The 23,470-nt window shown below is 55.4% G+C and overlaps 2 protein-coding genes across 13 annotated transcripts in view; both read left to right on the forward strand.

Annotated features, from left to right (window-relative positions):
* The window catches only part of ZNF683 (zinc finger protein 683), an 11,028-nt gene extending 3,938 nt beyond the window's left edge, over nucleotides 1-7,090 (forward strand). For all 9 annotated transcript variants that reach the window (XM_077898989.1, XM_077898997.1, XM_077898991.1 and 6 more), the window contains 4 exons: nucleotides 533-737; nucleotides 3,353-4,041; nucleotides 5,562-5,690; nucleotides 6,720-7,090. In XM_077898989.1, coding sequence (XP_077755115.1) covers nucleotides 533-737; nucleotides 3,353-4,041; nucleotides 5,562-5,690; nucleotides 6,720-7,016 — 1,320 coding nt within the window. In that variant the 3' untranslated portion in view covers nucleotides 7,017-7,090. The remainder of the gene's footprint in view (nucleotides 1-532; nucleotides 738-3,352; nucleotides 4,042-5,561; nucleotides 5,691-6,719) is intronic.
* Nucleotides 7,091-10,682: 3,592 nt separating this feature from the next.
* Nucleotides 10,683-23,470, forward strand: part of CRYBG2 (crystallin beta-gamma domain containing 2) — a 43,356-nt gene continuing 30,568 nt past the window's right edge. For 2 of the 4 annotated variants that reach the window (XM_077898999.1, XM_077899002.1), the window contains exons 1-6: nucleotides 10,683-10,814; nucleotides 12,378-13,105; nucleotides 18,715-21,274; nucleotides 21,712-21,759; nucleotides 21,847-21,959; nucleotides 22,132-22,261. In XM_077898999.1, coding sequence (XP_077755125.1) covers nucleotides 18,770-21,274; nucleotides 21,712-21,759; nucleotides 21,847-21,959; nucleotides 22,132-22,261 — 2,796 coding nt within the window. In that variant the 5' untranslated portion in view covers nucleotides 10,683-10,814; nucleotides 12,378-13,105; nucleotides 18,715-18,769. The remainder of the gene's footprint in view (nucleotides 10,815-12,377; nucleotides 13,106-18,714; nucleotides 21,275-21,711; nucleotides 21,760-21,846; nucleotides 21,960-22,131; nucleotides 22,262-23,470) is intronic. The other 2 variants (XM_077898998.1, XM_077899001.1) reach the window with 2 other exon arrangements.

The raw sequence follows: 23,470 nt of genomic DNA on the forward strand, positions 1-23,470 counted from the left end.
CCAGGGCGGTCAGGAAGGGAAGGTGGAAGAGGGAACAGGGCTCGGGAGAGAGAATAAGGCCAGAACCCCTGGAGAGTAGGAGGGCATACTGGGGTGAGCATCAAGGTGCCCCAGGAAAGAAATTTTCAGATGAGGGATGGGAAGCCCTTTGAGCAGCAGACGTGGTGGAAGGCAGCTCTTAGCTTCTCCTCTCCTTTTATTATTATTATTATTATTTTTAAAGATTTTATTTATTTATTTATTTATTTATTTATTTATTTATTTGACACAGAGGTAGAGCCAGAGAGCACAAGCAGGGGGCAGGGGCAGAGAGAGAGGGAGAAGCAGGCTCCCCACTGAGCAGGGAGCCTGACACGGGGCTCGATCCCAGGACCCTGGGATCATGTCCCGAGCCAAAGGCAGATGCCTAACTGACTGAGCCACCCAGGCACCCTTCTCTTCTCCTTTGGGAAACCAAACAAAAGCTGGGACCATCCCAGGGACACAGATATCCCAGCTCCCCACCTCAAGCCCCTTGCCTCCTGCCCTCCAGGTCTTCTCAGCTTGCAGGCCACTCTCTGACACAGTGGATGCCCGTGGCTCATCCTGTGCCAGCTGGCTGTGCCCCTCACCCCTGGCACCAGCCAGGTCTGCCTTGCTGACCTGTTGCCAAGGCCTGGACCTATACCTGTGCACCCTGCAGCCTACACCATTGGGCACAGCCGGGCAGAGTCTCAGAAGTGATGTCTTGAGCACAAGTAAGCCCAGGGCAGAGGGCTGTACCTTGATGGAGGTGGGAAGTGGGAGGCGGGAGAGGACTCTTAGGTTTCAGGACAAGATAGTGAGGGGACCCAGTGTCACTGGTGAGGACAGTGTCAGGCACACTTTACTTCCATGTTTAGGCCTGGAGTCTTGGTTTTGGCAGTGCAGTGGGGGGAGGTTTCAGGGTGACACCTGAGCCAGAGGAGATGGAGAGTGGCTTTCTCAGGCAGGGAGATCTGGAGTAGGTACAGCCAAAGTCCTGGGGATTGAGGATGGGGTTTTTTCTGCCTAGAATGTTTGAGCTAGAGGGTTCTTTTTTTTTTTTTTTTTTTTTTTGAAGATTTTATTTATTTATTCATGAGAGACACACAGAGAGAGGCAGAGACATAGGCATAGGGAGAAGCAGGCTCCATGCAAGGATCTTGATGTGGGACTCAATTCTGGGACTCCGGGATCACGCCCTGAGCCAAAGACAGACATTCAACCGCTGAGCACCTAGGCGTCCCTAGGTGACTCTGACTGGGAGCCAGAGAGCTGAGGGTGGAGTCCTGGTTCTGCTCCTTCTGGAAATGTGACTTCAGGCACATCACTGAGGCCAGTTTCTTCTTCCATGAGAGTAGGATCCCGCTATACCTATATTCTAGGTCTGTTTTGTAGTAATGCACTATCTCATTACACACCTGTGACCTCCTGGAGGGCAGGAGCTTTGCTGCTATGTCCCTCATTTACCCGGCACGGAGCACAGAGTGAAGCAGTTCAGTGAGGTTGGCTCAGTGAATAAATGAGAATCCAAGCAGACAATCTACTTCATGGCATTTTTTTTTCTTTTTACTATTTCACTTTACATCCCTCCTAGCTTATCTCTAGCCTCCCTGGCTATTGCATCTCAGTCTCCCTTGCTAGTTCTTCTCTACTTACCTCCAAAATATCTCTATGCTCTGGACTTCCTTCTCCAGAGCCTTCTTCCCTTCCCTCCCCCACTTTAGTCTCCTCTCTCCTCTTCTTGCCCTCCTCTTTGCTCTCCTCTGCTTCATGGAGAGTAGCACTTTTTTTGTTTTTGTTTTGTTTTGTTTTTTAGATTTTATTTATTTATTCATGAGAGACGCAGAGAGAGAGAGAGAGGCAGAGACACAGGCAGAGGGAGAAGCAGGCTCCATGCAGGAAGCCCAATGTGGGACTCGATCCTGGGTCTCCAGGATCACGCCCTGGGCCGAAGGCAGGTGCCAAACCGCTGAGCCACCCAGGGATCCCCTGTTATTGTTTTTTAAGATTTTATTTATTATTCATGATAGTCACACACAGAGAGGCAGAGACACAGGCAGCAGGGGAAGCAGGCTCCTCACAGAGAGCCCAATGTGGGACTCAATCCCAGGACCCCAGGATCACTCCCTGAGCCAAAGGTAGACGCTCAACTGCTGAGCCACCCAGGCATCCCAAGTAGCACGATTTGATAGAACTTCCTGCAATTAGGGATACCATCTATGCTTATGCTGTTTGCTACCTTGCCTACTGAGCCTTTTAAATGTGGCTGGTACGATGAATACCCACCATTTGCTTCGAGGTGGATGGACCTGGAGGGTATTATGCTGAGTGAAGTCAGTCCATCAGAGAAGGACAATCATCACATGGTTTCACTCGTACGGAATATAAAAAATAGTGAAAGGGATTAAAGGGGAAAGGAGAGAAAATGAGTGGGAAAAATTAGAGAGGGAGACAAATCATGAGAGACTCCTAACTCTGGGAAACAAACAAGGGGTTGTGGAAGGGGAGGTGGGCGGGGGCGGGGGGTGACTGGGTGACGGGCACTGATGGGGGCACTTGACGGGATGAGCACTGGGTTTTATACCATATGTTGGCAAATTGAATTTAAAGAAAATATTTTAAATATTAAAAGTGTCATAAAAAAGAATAAACTACAAGTGCTAGGAAAAAAACGTGGCTGGTATGAGTGAGGAACTGAATTTTTTATTGTACTTATTTTAATTAGTTGAAATGTGATCACATGTCAAGTGACTATTTTGGACACTGCCGATCTGGCTCAGGTGGTCTCATTAGGCAGGGCCCCTGGCACCCAAAGGTGTATCTTCAGCTTGGATCTCTCCTTTAGACTCCAAACCAAATCACCAAACAAATAAACTCCAAACCAATTCATCCACCTGCCCACTTGACTTCACTTAGATGTCTAATAAGCTTCTTGAATAGTTTTCTTTTTTTTAAATATTTTATTTATTTAAGAGAGAGAGACAGAGATATCGAGAGAGAGCTCGAACAGGGCAGGAGAGGGAGAAACAGGCTCCTTGCCGCTGTGGGGCTCCATCCCAGGACCCTGGGATCATGACCTGAGCCAAAGGCAGACCGACTGAGCCACCGAGGCGCCCTTGAATAGTTTTCTCTGTCTAAAATTTTTGAGCGCTGCATAAACACTAGCAGCTTTTGTCGGCAAGTGCAGACCAGGAAGGCTCAGAGAGGGGAAACACCTGTCCAGTCATCCAGCAGGCTTGCAGGCTAGAGGGCTCCCCCACCCCGGGCAGGCCAGGTTGGATGGGGAGCAGAACCTTCCCCCAGGCTGCAGCACCCTGACCGCCCTGACCATCTTTCTTTTCCTGCTCAGAGCACCAGCCACCAGGGCCGAAGGCCGGCTCCATTGATGAGAAACTCAAGGCCAAGTATCCTGCAAGCAGGGACAAGAGGGGAAGTGGGCAGTTAAGAGCTGGCGAGGGGACCCTCTGCCCATCCTTCTCTCCTCCCAGCGGCTCTTCCCCAACCCCCTGCCGGAACAGAAAGAGCCCCAGCCCTTTAGCGGTCTGCCCCTGCCCTCTGCCCACCCCCATCTCCGAAGAGCTCCCATTCTGCCTCCACCCCATCTCTCCTGCATATCCACTTCTGCTTCCTCCTTACCCCTGCACCTATGGGGCCCTACCTTCTGTCCAATGTCCCCCCCTCCTCATGCTGCCCTCAGGCTCCTCCTACCCCACCATGGCTGTGCCCAGTTTGCTGATGAAAGTCAATGAACCCGGGCACCCCACTGCCCAGAGGGACATCCCGTATCCTTACCCAGGGGCCTCCCCGGCCTGTGGCCAAATCCAGCCTTCCCAGGCTAGGAATCGAGATCCTGGAGCTGCCAGGACCTACTCCCCAGGGCCAAAGAGCACTGGCAGGGTGGCTGCAGCCAGGCGGGCCCCAGCAGGCTCCCGGCCGGGCACCACAGCGCTGCCTTACCTGCTGAAGAAGGAGAACGGAAAAACCCTGTACGAGTGCAACGTGTGCAGCAAGAACTTTGGGCAGCTTTCCAACCTCAAGGTATCTGCCTCCCAGGCCCCCGCTGCTCCCCTCAGTGTCCTTCCATGATCCCCTCCTAAGCTGAGTTCAGAATCAAGGACCTTAAAGCCACAGCAACTCCTGGGCAACCTCTAGGCTGTGATCTGGGATGGTTCGTTTGGCCCCTCACTGTCATGTTTGCAGAGAGGAGACACAGGATAGGATGGCCTCCGAACTCCTCCCCACTCTAAGAGACTGTCTAGGAGAGCTCTCATTTCAGTCAAAAATGGGGCAGCCAAGGGAAGGGTTTCCCCAAGCTCACTTTGGTTTAATGGTGAAGTTAGGCCTTGATATTAGCCTCTCGAGGTCTAGCGCAAAGCCCTTTCCTGAACAACTACCTTTCTGGATTCCCAGTCAAGCCTCCTCTGATTTGTTTGTTTGAAGGTCCAGTGGGGGGCACCTGGGTGGCTGAGTGGTTGAGCGTTTGCCTTTGGCTCAGGTCATGATCCCGGGATCTCTGGGATCGAGTCTTGCATCAGGTGCCTCGTGGGGAGCCTGCTTCTCCCTCTGCCTGTGTCTCTGCCTCTCTCTGTGTGTCTATCATGAATAAGTAAATGGAATCTTTAAAAGAAGAAGGAGGAGGAGGAGGAGGAGGTCCAGTTGGGGAACGGGTAGCTTTTAGTGAGTTTGGGTCACAGACCTGACAATTAGCCTTTTTCACATGGGATCCCACAAAGCAGCATGGCGCTGTTAGTGTCATCATCCACATGGTCCAGTGGGGGCATCGTGGGCACCTCTCTGTGTGGCAGCAGAGAGGGGTTCTAGGCCCATGCTGGCAACTCTGAAGTTGAGGAAAAGTTATGATTGTTGAGGAACTATTCTTCTAGGTTCTCCAGGGTGTGAGTTCTTAAGCTTTAATGAGATTCAAACCTGGAGCCCTAGGAAACATGCAGATTCTGAGGTCTCAGCCCCAGAGATTTTGATGCAGCTGGACTGGGGGCAGGGCCTAAGCATCTGCATTTTCCACGTTTCCAGGTGATGCTAATCCTGCTGGTCAGTGGACCAGACTTTTTTTTTTTTTTTTTTTAAGATTATTTATTTGAGAGAGAGAGAGACCAGGGAGGAGGGGCAGAGGGAGAGGGAGAGAGAGTCCCAGCTGACTCTGAGCTAAGCATGGAGCCCAATACAAGGCTCGATCCCATGACCCTGAAATCACGACCTGAGCTGAAACTAAGAGTAGATCACTTAACCAACTGTACCACCCAGGCGCGCCTGTGGACCACACTTTGAGCAGCACTGCTCAGGATATATATACATGGACTATACCTTACCTAGCCTTCTGGCACTGTCACCCACCCCCCCACTGGGCACCAGAAAGAGTGAGGGTATCTTAGGGAATGGAAGAGAGGCCCTGAGGGGAGTGATAGAGTAGCCAGGAGATTGAGAAGCCTTGGTGCTCAAGAGAGGTCCTGTGGGAGTGTGGGGAGAGATCTGGACAGGATCCCGGGCTCTGCTGGAGGGTTCTGGGCAAGTTGGCAGCATTTCTCCCACACCTTGCTCAGGTCCATCTGCGTGTGCACAGTGGGGAGCGCCCATTCCAATGTGCCCTGTGCCAGAAGAGCTTCACTCAGCTCGCCCACCTGCAGAAGCACCACTTGGTGCATACTGGGGAGCGGCCCTATGAGTGCCTGGTGAGACCCTCCTTCCCCTCCCCTGTACTCCTGCAGGCTGGTGAGTAGCTCCAGGCCCATGGTGGGATGGCACCTATAGCCTCCAATCTCCAATCTTCCTGAGCAAGTGGAGACAGGCCTGGGGGCAAGGGTGGAGGTGGGGAGGCAGGTGGAGGTGAAAATGACTCCTGTCAGCTTGGAAAGACCAGAATGCAATATTGGAAGTTACTCCCTGGGCTTGGAGTGAGGACTAGAGATGTACGTCTATGGGAGGAGGCTAATAAAGCTGGGGAGTCCTGAGGAGTGGAGTCCCGGAGAAGTAAAAAGCCTAGTGTGTGCAAAGTATGCAAACACTACCAATAACATCAGCTTGATACGAGCTCCTCTCTTTGAAGTCCTGCCACGTCCAACAGCAGGAATTTTTCCCTGTTTTACAGAGGCAGATATGAACAAAGCATAGTGGCTCTCTGTCTTCTGGGCTACTTGGCTTCAAATCCCAGCTCTCCCTCCAACTTGTGTGACCTTTGGCTAGTGGCTCTCCTCCTCTGAGCCTCTGCCTTCTCGATGTAATATTGGAATTAGGCTAGCACTTAGTCATGCCTCTCCAGGGTCCTGGGAAAGACTATGTGAGACCAATTCCTGGCATGTGGCAGCTCCCAGTAAATGTTAATTACGCCCACGAAAGCTGTAGGCCCACGCGTAAGGGTCCTGTGTGATGATCTCATTCTGTCCATCATACCTATGAGGTTAGGTATTAATAGTCACATGTTACCAATAAGAAGAGCAAGGCTCAGACAGGAGATGTCACTTATGGAAGGTCACACAGGGAGGAAGAACCAGGATACTAACCCAGATCTACCTGGCTTCAATGTGCCAGACACTGTGGGTCCCAGGGAGAAATCTACAGGGGACAGCTTCCAGGGTCTGTGCTACAGGGAGGCAGTGGTGGTGGTGGTGTGTGTGTGTGGGGGGTGCCCACGGTGGGGAGGAGAGCAGAGATCCTGAGCCAGCAAGGTGCACAGAGCTGACACCAGTGCCCATTCCCACCAGATGTGCCACAAACGCTTCAGCAACTCCAGCAACCTCAAGACCCACCTGCGCCTGCACTCGGGGGCCCGGGCCTTCCAGTGCAGTGTTTGTCCACGTCGCTTCACCCAGCACGTTCACCTGAAGCTGCATCATCACCTGCATGTCGCACGGCCTTGTGGCCACCTGTCCCTGGCATCTCTTGCCTGCTTTGCCCGATGGCACCAGGAAGCACTGGATCTTGTGGCACTGCCATCGGAGAGGCAGACGGGTTGGGATTCAGAAAAGACCAAGGTGTCCTTGGCACCTGGGGAAAAGTAGGGGCAGCCAGCCTGAGCCCTCGTGCCTGGAGAGGAGGCAGGAGCAGAGCAATTAAAGGATTTTCTCTATGGCAAGTTGAGGCCTCCTGAGCTTCAACAGTGGAGGGAGAAGTCACTGTGTATTTGTCAGGCCTCACACCTCACCTGGAAGCAGGTCAGGGAACACAGCCAGGGAGAGCCTGTGATGCCCACTATGGGATGGGTGCTTGCAGCCATCCACATCTAGCTGGATTTGGGTCCTGCTTCCTTTCTGGGATCTAGTCCTCCAATCTCAGCTTGCCAATGGATAGTCCGCCTTCCAGGACTCTGCATGGTGCAGACTATGTTGCCAAGCACTGGGCCCACTGCCTTCTTTCCTGAACAGATGTTCTAGCACCTGCTGGAACACCTCCATGTACATCAGATGTACATCTGATGCTTCCCATCACCTTCTTGTCTCCCAGTTCACAGGAAACTAGTGTGCCTCCTTAGCTGGTACTCCCTGCCATGATCAGGAGGGGTGTGCTCCTCTCTCGGTACATGCCGGGATCTGAGCCGCCTGTGGGGGGTGGAAGGGCAGGAACACAAGGATGTCAATGTCCACTCATGACCAGGAAACACCATGCTGCCCTGTGTGCCAGGACCAGTTCCCGCGAGGGCAAAGAGCTAAGGAGGTCCAAGTCTAGGGGAGGGGCAGAGGCCCTACAAGGAGTGTAAACAGGTAAGAACTGGCAAAGAGAACCCAAACGAGGACTCTCCTAATGACCGACCTCTCTGCAGTCCCAGAGGATCCCCTCAGGTGTGCAAGGTGTTCTGCACCTCTGGACTCCTGGGAGTTAGCATCAGGTGGGAAAGGACACTGCCTGGAAGCAGGAGACCCAGGTTATAATCAGCAGCTATTACTGAACAGTAACAGCTGGCCGGCTTCCAGCAGGGGGCTCCGTTCGCGCCCCGTGGGTTTGAGCGCGGCTTCCCGGCCCGGGCGCGTCGTAGCTCTCCAGGAGCGCGCGGGACAGCTGTCACCAGGAGCCCACCGCGTCAGGGCCACGGCGGGGGGCTCTGGCCTCCCCAGGACGTGGGGATCAAGGTCCGGGTGTAAAGCCCACCGCGTCACCCCTTTGGCCCTGAGCCAGATGCCCAGCACTCGGGCTGAGCCCCACCCGCTCCTCCGGGCCGCGCCCCCTCCCGGTGTTGCCCCGCCCCCGCCTCCTCGCCCCGCCTCCTGGGCAGCCCCCGCCTCCGGGCCCCCGCTCGCGGGAGGTTCCTCTCTCCGCGCCCACCTCGTGCACCGCGGGTGTGGGGTCCCCGGCACGCGGGGCGCCCCTGAGGCCTCCCGAGGCCTAGAGAAGTCGCGCGGACCGCGCGGAGAGCACGGCAAGGGCGGGGAGGAGAAGTGGGGCTCAAGCAGGGGCCCCCCGCAGAGCGTACCCCCTGCCCGGGGGCCAGGGCAGCCTCTGGGTCCGTCCCCCGCCCTCAGGGACTGCGGGCGCGGCCGCTGTTTGCTCAAGGGGGCGGGCCGGAGAAGGCGTTTCTCTGCAGGGGAGCGGATCCGGGTGGCCCCCGGGGCCCGCAGCGCCGTAGAGCCTTGCCCTTGCCATGGCCGAGCGGCACGGGGGGCTGGGGGCGCGCCTGGCCCGCCGCTTGGCAAGGCTAGGGCTCTGGAGGGAGCGCCGGGGGAAGCGGACCCCGGAGGAGGCCAGAGCTCGGGATAGGTGAGGGGGATGGAGGAGGGCTGAAGGGGCGCCCCCGGCCCTGTGTGTGTGTGTGTGTGTGTGAGAGAGAGAGAGAGAGAGGGTAGTGGATGTTCAAATAAGCGTGTATGAGCGTCTCAGAGCATAAAAAAATGTGTTAGTGTGCTGCGATTTGGGGTATATGTGAACCCGGTCTTTAGAAAGTACCTGTGCTCTTTTAAAACTTTAAAACAACTTTTGCAATTCCCTAAACAAGCAGGCGGCCGGCGGACAGTGATTTCCTCTCTGTAAAGGCAAACGTGGTAGCTCCTCCCGCTCCTGTGGACTTTGATTGTCACATCACAGGCCAGTTTACCTCTGGTCTTCATTCCCTTTGTTGTGAGCATGACAAGCATCTGAGTTGCCTTAGACTGCACTGCATTTGCCCTTAGATGCCACGGGGACGATTTCCCCTGTCATCCCAGATCGTAATAACAATAAAGCTTTGTTTGCCCCTTGCTTCAGTGCCTTACCTGGATTATCTCATTTAATCCTCACAGCAGCTCTCTGAGGCAGGTAGTTCGTGTGATTCACATATGGAAATGGAAGTTCAGAGAGGTGAAGTCACCTGCCCAGTCACACAGCTGGGAAGTGGTGGAGCTGGGTTGCAAGCTTAAGCAGTCTGACTACTCCTGAGCCCGTATCCTGAAGCACTGGGCTGCTCTGTTGCCTGGAGACATTTCAGGACTGCCAGCCAGGGGGCCAGAGCACCATCCAAACCCTAGCTGCCACTGACCTTGTCACCTTGAACAAATTGCTTCCTCTGTCTGAGCCCATTCACTGGCAACTAATGTCCAGGTGGTAGGAAAAAGGCCCTGGATGACAATGCTGAATGGCTGGGAGGTGCATAGTAAAGAGGACCCCAGTGGTTCACAGGCCCTATATCTGAAAAGAGCGTGGAATATGCTCACAGGCCCGGGGTGTTGTGTATCTAGGTAGTTACCAGGCAATTTGTTCTGATCTTATCATGACACCGCTGTCTTCAGCAGCACTGGGAGGGGTGGGGTACCTGAGGACTAGGGCAGAGTGAGAGGAGGGGTTTGTTCTGCTCTCTCACACCAAAGAGAGAGAGAGACGAGGGGAGGGCCTAGCCACCCTGGAAAGCCTGGAAGCCTGGGTGCCCCTGGGAGTGCCCACACCCTGCCACTGCCCTGCCCGCCCCCACCTGGAAGACATGCCCTCTCCCATTACCAGGTCGGTTGGTTGGGCAGGAACCTGCCCTATAGGCCCAGGTGGTGGCACTGCCCCTCCCTTTTCCCACTTGAGAGGAGGCAGGGTTGGCATGCAGGTGAGTCAGGGGTTGGGAGGACATGGGAGGGACTGTGCATGCTCATGGGCCAGTGTGATGATACATCCCATGCAGGCACTTGGACTCGGTTCTCACCAGATGTGGGAAAGGGACTCCAGCATTAAGACACAGACCTCTCTGATCCCTGCAGATTCCCCGGGGTTGGGCACAGGGTGCACAGAGGAGGCAATGGAGGCACTCATTAGTGTCGTGATGTCCAACCAGCCCTTGGAATGGGACAGTTCTAGTGTCCTAACTCCAAGGCTCACCAGCTGTGTGACTCCAGGCAAGTTACTTCACCTTTCTGGGCCTCAGTTTCCTTATCTGAAAAACGGGAGCGTAGTATCCTCCTTGTAGGATTACTGTGAGGCCCGAAGAAGACCACTTGAGCACCATACCGAAGGCTCAGCTTGGCACTGGGAGGGCCTCAGCAAATGGCAAGTCTTTGAATTATTGAGATGCTGTCCTTTTTCTATATTCTGGCCTCGCTACAGACCTAGTCCTCGCTTTTGTCCTAAGTTCATCCCTGTCTCTTTCTCTCTTTTGGAGGAGTAGACAGCTGTGGGAGGGAGCAGAGGGGAGGCTGCTGTGTAGACCCTGCCCCACTCCCAAGGGTTCAGGACCTCAGCCTGCCTGTGTGCCCTGAGTGAAGTGGGCGAGGGCCCCAGGGTCCAGTCTGAGGGTGAGAAAGGAGGAGGCTACTTCACTCCTTTCCCTGTGCTTCCTTCCTAGGCCCTGGGGTGGCCAGAGCTGCCCTGACCTGGCCCAGGGCCTGGGCAGCACCAGCAATGTCAGCCTCCAGGTAAGAGTGAATCTGAAGCAGTAGGCGGGGAGGGGGTTTCAGAAGCTCTGGGAGGGGCTGCGCAGGCCCTGAGAACCCTGAGTTCTCTAATCTTCCCTCTGCCACTGATTCACTATGTGCCCCTAGGCAGATCACTCCCCCACCTCAGTTTCCCTATCTGCAAAATGGGAACAATGCCACTCATAGTTGTTGTGAGAAAGAAAGTCATGGATGCAGGACCTCCAGCGAGGGGCCTAGATGCTCTGGAAGCCTGAGCTTCCTAATGCCCAGGCCCTCGGGGAGGAGCCCCCTTTCCATACTCCCTCAGCTTGACCTTGTCTCATCTTTGGCCCCCTTTCCCCACTTCCTGGCACAGCACCTCAGGGGTGAAGCTGGACCAGTGGTCTCACTTACTGGCCACAATTCCCCTGTCTTCAGTGGGGACTTGAGCCATGGCTTGAACAGTGACAGGGTGTCCTCCCTCTGGAGGAGCAGAAGGCCTCCTCTGGAGGTGGCTCAAGCAGCCATGTGTCTGCGGTCCTGAATACCATTAGTAATTACTAGCATTTAATTGAGTGCTCATTATGTGCTGGTTACTCTGCGCGGCTTATCTCCTACTATCTTCACAACACTCCCAGGAAGCAGGTACTGTTATTATCATACCCATATTACACACTGGGAAGCTGAGATTGTGGCTAGGAAGTAGCAGAGCTGTGATTTGAGCCTGGGTTGCCTCGCTCCAGCCCCCCACGTGAATCACAGTGCCATCCTGTCTCTTGAAGTATTCAGCCCTTGGGGAACAAGAGGCTGTACCTATTTCACAGATGAGTAAATAGAGGTATTTGGGATCAAGGGCCCCTGCTAGGAGGACTTTTGAGCCCAGACCTGGCTCCTCTTTTACCAAGGACACAATCCTGCCCCTGAAGATTAGTGGTTTGGGGAGTAGTGTCCATAATGGGTGTGGAATCCCTGGCCCTCTCCCTTCACTCACTCACATGGCCAGGCTGGGCTGCAGGGAAAGAGAGCAGATGGAGATTAGGTTTGTCCCACTTTCAGGGGAACCCTCTTCCCTGGCTCCCTCACGGCCCATGTACACCTCTATGCCCAGGTACCTCCTCCTGGGTGTGCTTGGGATTCTCAGGCTGCGAGGTACTGGGTGTGGGGGCTGGTGGCTGTAAGCTCTCTGGAAGCCTGGAGTGGGCAGAGGCCATAGACACTTGTAGCAGGCATGCCCATGCAGTCCCCAACCCCCAGAGAAGTTGCTGCCGAAGGGCCAGAGGTCTGTGGATGCCTGGGAAGGTGGCCGTTGGCCTGAGAGTTGGGCCCTCACTGAGTGACTGCAGTCAAGTGGGTGTCCTCTCTGGGCCTCACTTCCCTCAGATTAGAAGCAGGAGAGTGAGTTAAATGCTGAGGTCCTTCCCAGAGCTCTGCCCTTGTCCAGTTCTCATGACCTTTAGGGCAGCTCTGCTTGATGTCAGAGCTCTGTTCAGCTTCTCCTGTGCAAGGAGGGCAGTCAAGGGTGTTGAGAGGTGCTTGGAGGGCGAGGAGTGCTGTCACCATTCTCTTGCTTTTGCATTCCCTTAGGCCCAATCCCACAGCTGCTCGGAATGGGACCTTCAGGCGGGGAGCCGTGGTTCCTGGCTTTGGAAGAGGCGACACAGCTCTGGGGAGTCCACTCAACCCCTGGGGCGCCTACAGAGGCCAGCGGTGGGCAGTGCTTCCGACCTGGCCAACTACGCCTCCGTGGGACGGGAGAGCCTGGCACTAGCGGCAGAGCCTGCTGGTGCCAGGTGCCCCTCATGCCCGGTGTCAGCTCCTGGATGTTCGGAGCAAGGAACCCCAGGTCGCACTGGCCTGCAACCCCCGTACACTGCCCCGGAGGTTCCTCTGAGGCCTGAGCCACTGGGCAACCTGGAAAACCTGCTGCCCCGCCCAGTGTCTTTCCCCGAGGCAGAAGGGGCAAAGGGCGAGCCTGTCACACCGGAGCCAGCCCTGTCAGATCCAGCCCAAATCCTACGCGAGTGTCCCTCTGCCAGGAAGACCCGCTACCACATCACTATCACCCTACAGGGGCACGGGCAGGCACCTGGGGAGGAGGCTGAGGAGCCTAAACCGGCCCGACCAGCTCTCCACCCCTGCGGCCCTGAGGAATCCAGGGGCTGGCAGGAGCCTCCCCAGGGGCCCCGCCCCATCACAGGGTGCCTGACAGACCTGCCCCAGGAGCCCCGGCGGAGAGCCCCACTGCACCAGGAGATCACAGCCCAGTGGCAGGAGCTCCAGGGCCACTGGACGCCCGGGTCCCCACGCGGACGGTGAGTAGGGTCAGTCCCCACGTGGGCCGACAACGAGAGCGGCAACTGGCCTGGCTGCCCCCTCTTGGGTCCCTGCCTGGTCTCTGGGCTTTTCCAACCCAAGGCCCATTCATTCAGCTCCCTGGGCGTGAGCGGACTCTGTCCTGACCACCCAGCTCTGCCCTCCTCTCCCTCCCCTCATCTGCAAGCTACCTCCGGGGAACTAATGCCTCTCTCCTTCTCTGTCAACCTGAGGAGGAGGAGGATAGCTTGTCATGGAGGGGAGGAGGAAGGGTCATCTTCTCCTCAGCAATACCCACCCCTCCTTGGTTCTGTTTAGGACACCACAGACCCAGCCTGGGGATAGGTGCCCAGCCAAAGTGCTGGGTGTCCCGGGACAAGCTGCTTAACCTTTCTGGGCCTTGAGCTGTTGAATAGATTTGGTAGCTGGAGGTAAAGAGGGAGGAGGTGGTCATGGGACATGCTTTGAACTCCAGGGAATTGGGCCGCTGAAACAGCAGGGATGCTCATTACTAACGCCTCAGTCGCAGCAATAATTACCCCACCTGGCTCTGGGGTGGCGACCACAGACGAGCCTCGAGGTTCCCAAGCCTCAGTTTTCATTTGTGTTAAAATGACTCTCCTGAATCTGTCTGGTAGGCCCAGAGGTAGAAGGGTGGGTCCCTTAAAACTCAGGAGGGGGTGATGTCTCTAGGGCCACCAGGAAGGGGCACTGGGCCTTATACAGGGCCCTGAGAATTCCTGAGGATGATGGTGGTGGCTGTTACTTATGGCTTCTTTTCTAAGCATCATTCTTTTTTCTTTTTTCTTTTTTTAAAGACTTCTTTATTTTAGAGAGGGTGTGTGTGTGTGTGTGTGCGCACGTGTGCACACGCGCAGGGGAAAGGCAGAGGGAGTGGGAGAGAGAGAGAATCTCAAGCAGACTCTGCCCTGAGCATGGAGCCTGACTTGGGGCTTGACCCTATGACCCTGAGATCATGACCTGAGCCAAAACCCAGAGTCAGGCACTTCAGTGACTATGCCACCCAAGAGCCCCCTAAGCCTAGTTCTTTTTAATCCTCAGAAAGCCCCGTGAAGTAGGCCTGATCTTGCTCACTGCCCCCATTGCCATAAGGAAACTAAGGTTCAGGGAGGTTACATCACTTGCCTAAAGTCAACTAGATTGGGAAAGAAGACGTCAGAACTTGAACCTGGAGGCCTGTGGCTCTAACCACTGCTTTCTCCTGCCTCTCCCAGAGGCTTGGTGGGCCCTGTGCCGCCAGTAGAGGGTTGAGTGGCTGCTGTAGTGGGTTTTCAGTGACCCTGTGGAGGTAGATTTGGCAGCATCAGGAATGCCCAGGCCCCTGGGCGGGAGTTAGGGTACCTCATTCTGGGGTAAGGAAGAGGGAAAGGCGGGAGCCAGGCTGGCTCAGACACCTGTCTGGTGCCCCAGCGGGGAGAGAAGGGCTGCAGAGAGAGGGAGAGTGGGGGGAGGAGGCAGGCCTTGGAGAAGGAAGAAGCAGTAGGTTTAGCTGAGGGGACTCGGGCTCTACCTGCCACTCCCGGCTATTTTGGGACAAGGTAGCTAATGACAGACTCTGGCTGGAGGCTAGGCTCGCTTACAGAGGCAGGAAGCGGACCTCCAGGGATATTATCCTTCTCTGACCCCTTTCTGGGCAAAGCAGTCTCTGGGTTAGGATGGGCAGATGTTGGTGGGGGGCGGCGGGGATGTGGGACAGAGTTGGGGCTGCAAGTAGGATTGTGTAAGATATGTATGCATTTGTGTGTGTCTGTGTTCAAGTGCAGGCAAATATCAAGAGGAGGAGGAGGAGGGCTGTGTGTTGACCATGTGTCCTATGACTGTGGGCATGTGTCACTAGGTCTGTGTGTTTCTGTGAGTGTGTGACTCGTGCGTCCACCGTGTCTCAGAGTGTCTTTAACTTTGACTCTGTGAGTCTGACCCTGTTGGTCTCTGTGTCTGTTTTTGTGCCCGTGTGACTCGGTGGGTCTGTGTGTCAGCGTGTGCCTGTGTGACGCAGCATGTATTTGTGGGCCTGTGGGCCTGTGGACTGGTTTGGCCTAGTTTGGGGGTGACTCACAGGTAAGCGGGGAGAATCCAGGACTTGTTGGATTAGACAAGGCTCTTTCCCACACTCCCCCCACCCCCTCCTCAGCCTCTCCCTTTCCCGGCCCCACACACCTAGTTTGGAGGTCACAGTCATCCTGCCAACAGATCCATTTCTGGTCTGGGGCCCCAAAGAAGAGAGGGCTCTGGGAATGAGGACTTCTGCTAGCCTAGGAGAGGCATCCTGGGTCATTAGGGTGTGTCTTCAGAGCAAGGACACAAGGGGGCAGCTATATTCAGGCAGATTCCAGCACAGTTTGAAGAACACTCCAGCAGTCATGACTATCCAGGGATAGGACAGGTCAACTGTCAACTGGTGACCTCTATATCCCTAGAAGTATGCAAGCAGAAGCCAATGACCACATGTTTATGGAATGAGTGACTGGCAGGGGTGTTGTTCAGGGGCTGGGCTGGCTTGAGAAAGGCATGGAATTCTGATTGCTAGGAGGTCATTTACGATATCTGATCTGATGACCAATGGCTTCCTTTGAAGATGTTCTCTTGATGCTTTGCCAAAACCAATAGGGCCTTCCAAATGTGGCTCCTGTTTTTTTTGTTTTTTTTTTTTAGATTTTATTCATGAGAGAGAGAGAGAGAGAGAGAGAGAGAGAAGCAGGCACCATGCAGGGACCCTGATGTGGGACTCGATCTTGGGACTCCAGGATCACGCCCTGGGCCAAAGGCAGGCACTAAACCCCTGAGCCACCCAGGGATCCCCTGTGGTTCCTGTTTTTACATCTAATTCTTTGACCCCTGAACTCCTAGATTACCATCTTTGGGTGAACCAAGCCAGGGCCTAACACATCACGTAACACTGGATGAACAAATGAATGAATGAATCAATCAATGACTTAGAAACCCAGTCTCTGCCATTTAATGTTAATGTCCTCAGGGGCAGGGAATCTCAATGGAACCCTAGTACTTATTATTGCAGAAATAAAGAGGAGACTCAGTGGGGGGCTCAGTGATAGGTTGAAGCTCCTTGTCTGGAGTCTCAGCAGGCACAACAAGGTTCTATTAGAAGGAAAGGGGCTCCTCAGTGAGGGGGGTGGGGAGAGGAGCCTCACCAAAGGGCTCTGATGTGGGGCCTCAGATGTCTGGTTGTGTCCTGCTCTCAGGAATTCTGGTCTGGGGAAAGGTTTGGAGATTCATGTCAGGCCCCTCCCTTCCCCATATGCAAGGATTTTCCAGGGCCACTCAGATCCTGTCATAGTTTCCCATGGTTCTGGAGTCAAGTCAGGCTTCCCTAGGCCTCAGCCCCTTTCATCTCTGTTCCTCATAAAACCTGAGTCACTTCTAGGGCCACAGAGCAGGATCAAAGTTCTGGGTTCCACCAGCTTCTCAGGAGGGAAGAAAATAGAGGTGGGGGAGGGGAGTTGGGGGAATGGGAGCATTTCTGGCCTTAATGTCCCTTATAATGGCCCGAGGGGCTGCCTCATGAGAGAACTGGCCTGGAGATGGGCTGGCCCTGAGGCTGAGGATGAATAGCCTGACCTCTTGGATCCTTGGGATCTGAGAATAGGGTTGTCCTGTTCAGCACAGGCTGGAAGTTGGAGTGGGGGCTGAGTGGTCCCTCCAGCACTACTGTGGCCCCCTTTAAAAAGTAGAGCCTCCAAACCATAGAGTCTCTGTTCACCAAATAATTAACGTTAGGGAGTTTACTCCCTAATGATGGTCAGGTGCTTAAGGTTGGGGTTCAAGTCTTTTTTTTTTTTTAATTTTTATTTATTTATGATAGTCACAGGGAGAGAGAGGGGCAGAGACACAGGCAGAGGGAGAAGCAGGCTCCATGCACCAGAAGCCCGACGTGGGATTCGATCCCAGGTCTCCAGGATTGCACCCTGGGCCAAAGGCAGGTGCTAAACCGCTGTGCCACCCAGGGATCCCTGGGGTTCAAGTCTTGCCTCTGCCACTGTGTGTGATTCTGGGCAAGTTTCTTAACCCCCCTGAGCCTTTTTTTGTTCTCATCTGCAAAATGGGGAGGTTTGTTTAGAAATGGTTCTTTGAGGTATCAAATACATGGGATTCTTTTGAAGATTCACTAGGACAATGGACATAAAGCAGTTAGCAAGGTGCTCCGTCCTGAGTAAGCCCTAAGCCCTCAAGAGATGGCTATTCTCGTTATTATTACTATTACTATTGAACCAGAGAGATTCACCTGAGAGTTTCTAGAGAGCTTATTGCTACTCCCTACCCATTAAAGGAGATAATAGAGACCCAGAGAGATCAAGGAAGGGTTAGGAAAAAAAATAAGACCCAGGCTCCAGCCCTCAAGGAGCGAATGTGAAATGTGCTTGCTGAAGAGGCTTATGGGAGTAGCAGGATGTGCTCAGAGCCTTGGCCTAGTGGACAGGAGGGAAGATGCCCGGACACGGATTCAAACGGGAATTCTAACCACAGCCCGGCGGCTTAGCAGCTGCACCGCCCTGAGCCAGTCTCTTCTCTTCTCAGACCCTCGGTTTCTTCATCTGTACAGATAATTACAGAGGAGAAAATTGAGGGAAAGTACATTCACAGGCAAAGTGCTGTGTGCTGCTGGGCTTCATTCAGACTCACAGGTGCACTTAGGCTCCAGCAGCTGTCACCACATGCTCTGCCCAGCACACAGGTGTGCATGCCCGTGAACATTTGCTCACAGTTTTCCAAGGTGATAGTGGGAAATTTTTGTTTTGGGTTTTTTTTTTTTTTTAAAGATTTTGTTTTTTGAGAGAGAAGGAGGGAGAGAGAGAGAGAGAGCGCAGAAGTGGAGAGGAGCTGGGGAGGGGCAGACTCCCCACTGAGCACAGAGCCTGATGCGGGGCTAGATCCCAGGACCCTGAGATCATGACCTGAGCCCAAGTCAGACGCTTAACCAACTAAGCCACCCAGGTGCCCCTCCAGTGTTTTTGTTTTTAAGCAACTTGTCATTCTTTCTCTCCTATTGGACTTGGACAATAACTATGAGACACATACCCTTAGTATTCCAGTTTTGTGACTGGGGTCCCCGAAGCTTGAAGGGGAGAGGTAGCTGGCCCAGGGTTATTCAGCTAGTAAGCAATAGGGTCAGGGGAAACTTGGCTTTGCCAGAGCCCACATCCCATCTTTCCTTACCTTGCCTTAAAATTATCAGGGACAGGGTCAGAACAGTTGCCTGGTTTCCTAATGTTTGGCTTCTGGAGGACTAGACCCAGGGCTCCTTGGGGCAGAGTCATGGCCCTATTCACAGACCAGTGAATCCAACCCGTATGCTTTTTTGCTCTCTCCCCTCTGTCTCCTTCCAGGCTCGGGCCTCAGCTTCACCCCTTGAAGGACTCTGGCATTGGGGATCATCTGAAAGTGGGGAGATGGTGGGAGAGCTGGGAGTATCATGCCCATTTTACAGATGAAGAAACAAAGGCCCAAAAAGTCAAATGACTTGCCTGGGGTTACTGAGCCTGAGCTTGGCAGGGGTAGTTACTCTGTACTGCTGAGAGCCACCCTCCCCACCCCTTGACCCTGTCTCTCTTCTTCCTGGCACCATCTGCAGGGAGCTGGACCATACTGAGCCAAGGACATCTCTGGACAGGTTGCTGGGGCCCGACATGGAGGGGGCAGGTGGGCCCCCGGCTCAGGCTGAGGCCCCAGTGGTGAGCACCACACTGGCGTGGCGGCGGCCCCCTGCCCAGGAAGAGATGAGACACCGTTTTCACAAGGTGTCCCTGGTGTCGGGGGCCCAGACAGAAGCCCCCCGGGAGGAGATGTTGGAGTACAGCCACGGTCGAGAGGAAGTCAATGGCTTTGCAACCCGGGCAGAATCGACTATAAGTTACAAGGGACCCCGGGATGGGGCCGGCTCCAAGAGCTTCCAGAGCCACGGGCCCATCTTTTCCAAGAAGTACACGCTACTCCCCAAGGAGAAGAGGCCAGTGGGGAGACGGAAGGAGGCCGTAGACCAGGGCGACAGCAGCCCCCAAGAGCCCAGGACTGAGCAGGCCAACCTGGAAGCCCTGGCCAGGACAGAGCTTTTGGTGCCCCTGCCCGGGCCCCGGGAGCCCAGCCCCCACCCGGGCGTCAGCCTCAGCAGTGGGAGCCCCCGGAGCCTCGAGGAACGCCGGGTGACGCGCACCGTGCAGACCACCGTGGTGGTGGGAGGGCACGTGGAGCGGCGGGTGAACAGCTCCGTGACCGTGGGCCCAGGGCCGTGGGGCGAGGCCCAGCCCAGGGGCCGCAATGTTGTTCGCGCAGTACGGGCAGTGGTCGTGAGCCCCCAGGCCGAGGGCTCCCCTACCCGCAGTCAAGCCCGGGAGCTGCTAAGTAGCCTCGTACCTACTGAGCGGAGCCCCGCTGCCAGCCGGCTTCCCAGGCCCACGGCTGTTGTGCCAAGGAATCCGGGTCTGGGTGGCCCAGGGGGCGCGGCCTCGGGGCAGCTGCCTGAGCCGGGGATGGCAGAGCCAAAGGACAGATCTGCTCTGGGCCCTGCAGGCAGCTCGGAGGATGGTCACCCGCCTCCGAACCAGGACGTCCCTGCAACTCACCCAGAGCAAGACCAGAGCCGAGCCCCTGAGGTCCTAACGCGGCAAGGAGCCTCCGGGCCCACCCAGCCCTCTCCCCAGATTTCTCGGAGCCATGTGTCATTACCCTCCTCTCTCGGACGCCAGACTCCTACTCCCTCCCTGGACCCAGAGCACCCCCCAGAGCAGCCAGCGGTGCCCACATACCCCAGGACCCAGCTTACTCTCAAGCCCAGGGTACCCCAGGCGCTGCCCTCCATAAAAAGGGAGGGGCTCACAGATCCCTCTGTTGTCACCAGCCCACCCATGGCGAAGAGCGAGGTGCTTGTTACCGGCCCTGGACAGTCTCTTGCTCCATCCTCTACAAGACGGAAGGCTGTCCCTAGCTCAGGAGCGCTTTCGGCTCCATCCTCCCCGGGGAATAAGCTTGTTCGGGACTCTGAACATGTCCCTGTCTTCTCCCTTACCCAGGCAGAGGTGGTGGCAGGCCCTGCTGCTCCTGCTGCCTCATCTCCCAAGCCAAGCAAGGTGGTCCAGGCCCCAGCAGGCAGCCCTAGCACCCCAAAAGAGGCTGTCCATGTTACTAAAGGTGACCTTGCTTCTTGTCCCAGCCAGGATGAGGCTGTTGAAGGCCTGACCACTTTCACTATCCCATCTCCCCAAGAGGAGGAGATTGTTGAGGGCTCCAAAGTGAGCCCCATCGCATCTCCCACCCAAAAGGAGCTTGTCCAGGATCCTGGTGCTCCTGCTGCCCCATTTTCCACCCAGACAGTGATTGCCCAGGACACTGCTGTTCCCCCTGCCCCCTCCTCAGAGGGTAAGGTGTCCCCCAGCCCAGGAGGGCCCCCTGCCTCAGTGCTGATAAGAGCAGAGGCCAGCCTGGAGTCCCAACTTGTCCCCAACTCCACTGAGGGCGAAATGCTCCCAGAGACATCCAGGGAGGAGGAGGAGGTGGCCCTGGCTGCTGACATGGAGATGTTCCTGGATACTCTGCGGAGCATGGAGCCGCCGGAGATCCTCCGCACTCACCGGCTGCCACGAGCCCCCCGGTCCTCCTACCTGGCCATGTATGCTACGCTGCCTGCCATCGAGGAGGACCAGCCCGGACCATGGGTGCTGGGACCCAGCCCCCAGGAGGTGCCCACACTAGAAGGGAAAGAGGAAGAGGAAGAGGAGGAGGAAGAACCAGAGAACCCCTACCTAAGTGACGATGAGAAGCTCCAGCGCAGGCAGGAGAAGGCCGGGCCTAGCCCCTCCTGGGACTCTCTCCCTGCGAGGCCCCCCCAGGTCTCTTGTTCTCCTCTGGAGATGATGAAGAAACATGTAGCAGATGCCAAGGGCCCCCACCCAGAGCTGGGGCCAGAGTGGCAAGCAAGCAGTAGGCCTACTTCTCGTCTTGGAGGCAGCCTTCTCTTCAGTGGTCTGGTGTCTGCCACCCAGGAGGCCCCCATCTCGGAACCACTGGGCACAAAACTATCTGCTCTGCCACCCCACGTGACACCTGGAACCAGGAAGGTGCCAGGACAGCTGCCCCTGCTCTGCAGCGAAAGGCCACCACCAGAGAAGCCTGCTTGTGCCCAGCCCCTGGCGGGTTGGGTGAGTGAGACCTTGGATGAGCAAGGGAGGGTGCCTGACCTCATCTGGGGCAGGGTTTGGGTGGCATGAGCACTGTGGCACTGGGAACAGAGTCTGGAGAGGCCAGAGGCTTGGATCTGATGTCTAGTTCAGTGTGACCTTATATAAGCCACAATTTTCTGGGCCTCAGTTTCCCTATTCACATAGCAGGAGGCTTACAACTTTGGAATCCAAAGGGCTTAGTGGCTCTGATCTCTTGGAAGCTGGGGAAAGGGAGTGATAGGCACCTGCCCCCTGGGATGGGTGATGAGGTCCCTGGAGTTAGTGACATCCTCTGTGGGCAGCTCTTTGGGTATGGAGGCCAATAGGGAGCAGGTGGGATCCTTGGAATGACAGGTTGTGGGGAGGCAGTAAGGAAGCCACACCATAAGACTTTTTATCACCTCCCTCCATGCCAGAGCCCAGCATTGAAGATCCAGGGCAAGCTGAACACCAGGCCTGGAAAGGTAGGGGGGAAGGCTGTGGGGAGGGGGAGCAGCAGGAGGCGGGGACCCGGGGACAGGGCCTGAGGATTCCCTCTGCGTCCTCTCCAGATGATCCTCTTCTCAGAGCCTGGCTGCCAAGGCAGCAGCAGGGAGGTCTGGGAAGACACTGCTGACACCTCCAGTTGGCCCCGGGTGGCCTCCGTGAGGGTGGTTCGAGGCTGGTGAGTGCAGGCTGCCGGGGCGAGGCAGGGGGCTGCTTGTGGACCTACAGGATTTCAGAGCAATGAGATGTACCTGGGCCAACCTGACGGAAATCCCCTCAGGCACCCCCCCCCCCCTGCTTTGTGGGTACATCCTCTACCCACCCATGACCCTGGGTCTCTGTGCCTACAGCTGGGTGCTATACGAAGAGCCAGAGTTCCGGGGCAGGAAGCTGGTTGTGCCTGAAGGAGATGTGGATTTAGGAGCCCCAGGGCCAGCGTGGAGCACCCAGGGCATTGGCTCTGTGAGGCGGGTTGTCCGGGTAAGTGGCTGGGAGCGGGGACCAGATGCTCCCCAGGCCCTGAGGACGGGGACAGCCTAGGTGCCTGCAGTTGGAATGGCTAGGAGAGCTTATATGGGTGAGGAGCCTAAATGGGGCTTATTATGGGGTCACCTATAGATTCCTGACCTCAAAGCTATCTGGGGAAGAAAGGAGTTCTGGGGTGCTTGGCCTGGCTTGGGAAGGCAGGGGGCAGATAGAGGCCAAGCCCCAGTTTGGGAGAGCAGCCTGGGAAAGTATGAGCTGGACTTGGAGAAGGATTCAGTTAGAGCAACAGAAATGGGCGGGAGTGGCTATGGGTGCCAGCCCACCCCCCAGGGCCCAGGATCTCAGGCCCACAGTTAGACCCAGGGTGCCACAGCTGTTTGCTCATTTGCTCACCAATGCTGGTTAATGTCTGCTGCATGCCAGGCACCATGCCAGGCAATGGGTGGGTGGGGAGATCTGCTCTCTGCCCTGCAGGACTCATGGTTGAACTAGGGTATGAGGGTTGGACTTGAAGCAAGAAAGCCAAATAATCAGATTAGGGGTTTATAAACATCCCTCTGGCTACCAGGAGGAGAAATCTGGGACTCAGGAAGGCCAGGCAGGGCTGTGATTTCCAGGTGAGGGGCACCTCTGACTTTGGAGGGAGAAGTGTGTAGTTTGAAAAGGCATGGTCAGTGTTATGGTTTCGTATAGTTTTTGACAAAACTGTCTTGGCCACTAGAGACACAGAAGAGAAAGCAGTAACTCTAAAGGCAGGACCTATCAGACTTATTTTTTTTTTTTTTTTAATGGAAGTTTGAATAACTCCAAGACAGTGCTGTTGCAATACTCCTGGTAAGAGGACGAGAGCTGACGAGTCTTAATGAGGGCAGTGGCCCAGCTATGCAAAGGAGGGAATAGTTTTGAAAGCCTTTCCGGAAACACACAAATGTTTGTAGACAGTTTATTGAGAGCTTCTCACGATAAATTCATCTTCATGTAGGAGGTAACGAGGAGTAAGAGAAAAAAAAAAAAAAAAACAAGAGCTTTGAAGTCAGGTGGGGGACCTAGTTTGATTTGATTCGTTCAGCATCGATTGGGCACCTGGTGTGTTCTAGGCATGTGGGAGGTGCTGGTTGCAACACTGAACAAAAACCATATTGCTCTGTTCTTTACCCTGCTACGTACAGGCTTTGTGCCCAAGGGCAGGCCGCTTAACTTCGC

The sequence above is a fragment of the Canis aureus genome, chromosome 5 (genome assembly GCF_053574225.1).
Source record: "Canis aureus isolate CA01 chromosome 5, VMU_Caureus_v.1.0, whole genome shotgun sequence".
Lineage (NCBI taxonomy): Eukaryota > Metazoa > Chordata > Mammalia > Carnivora > Canidae > Canis > Canis aureus.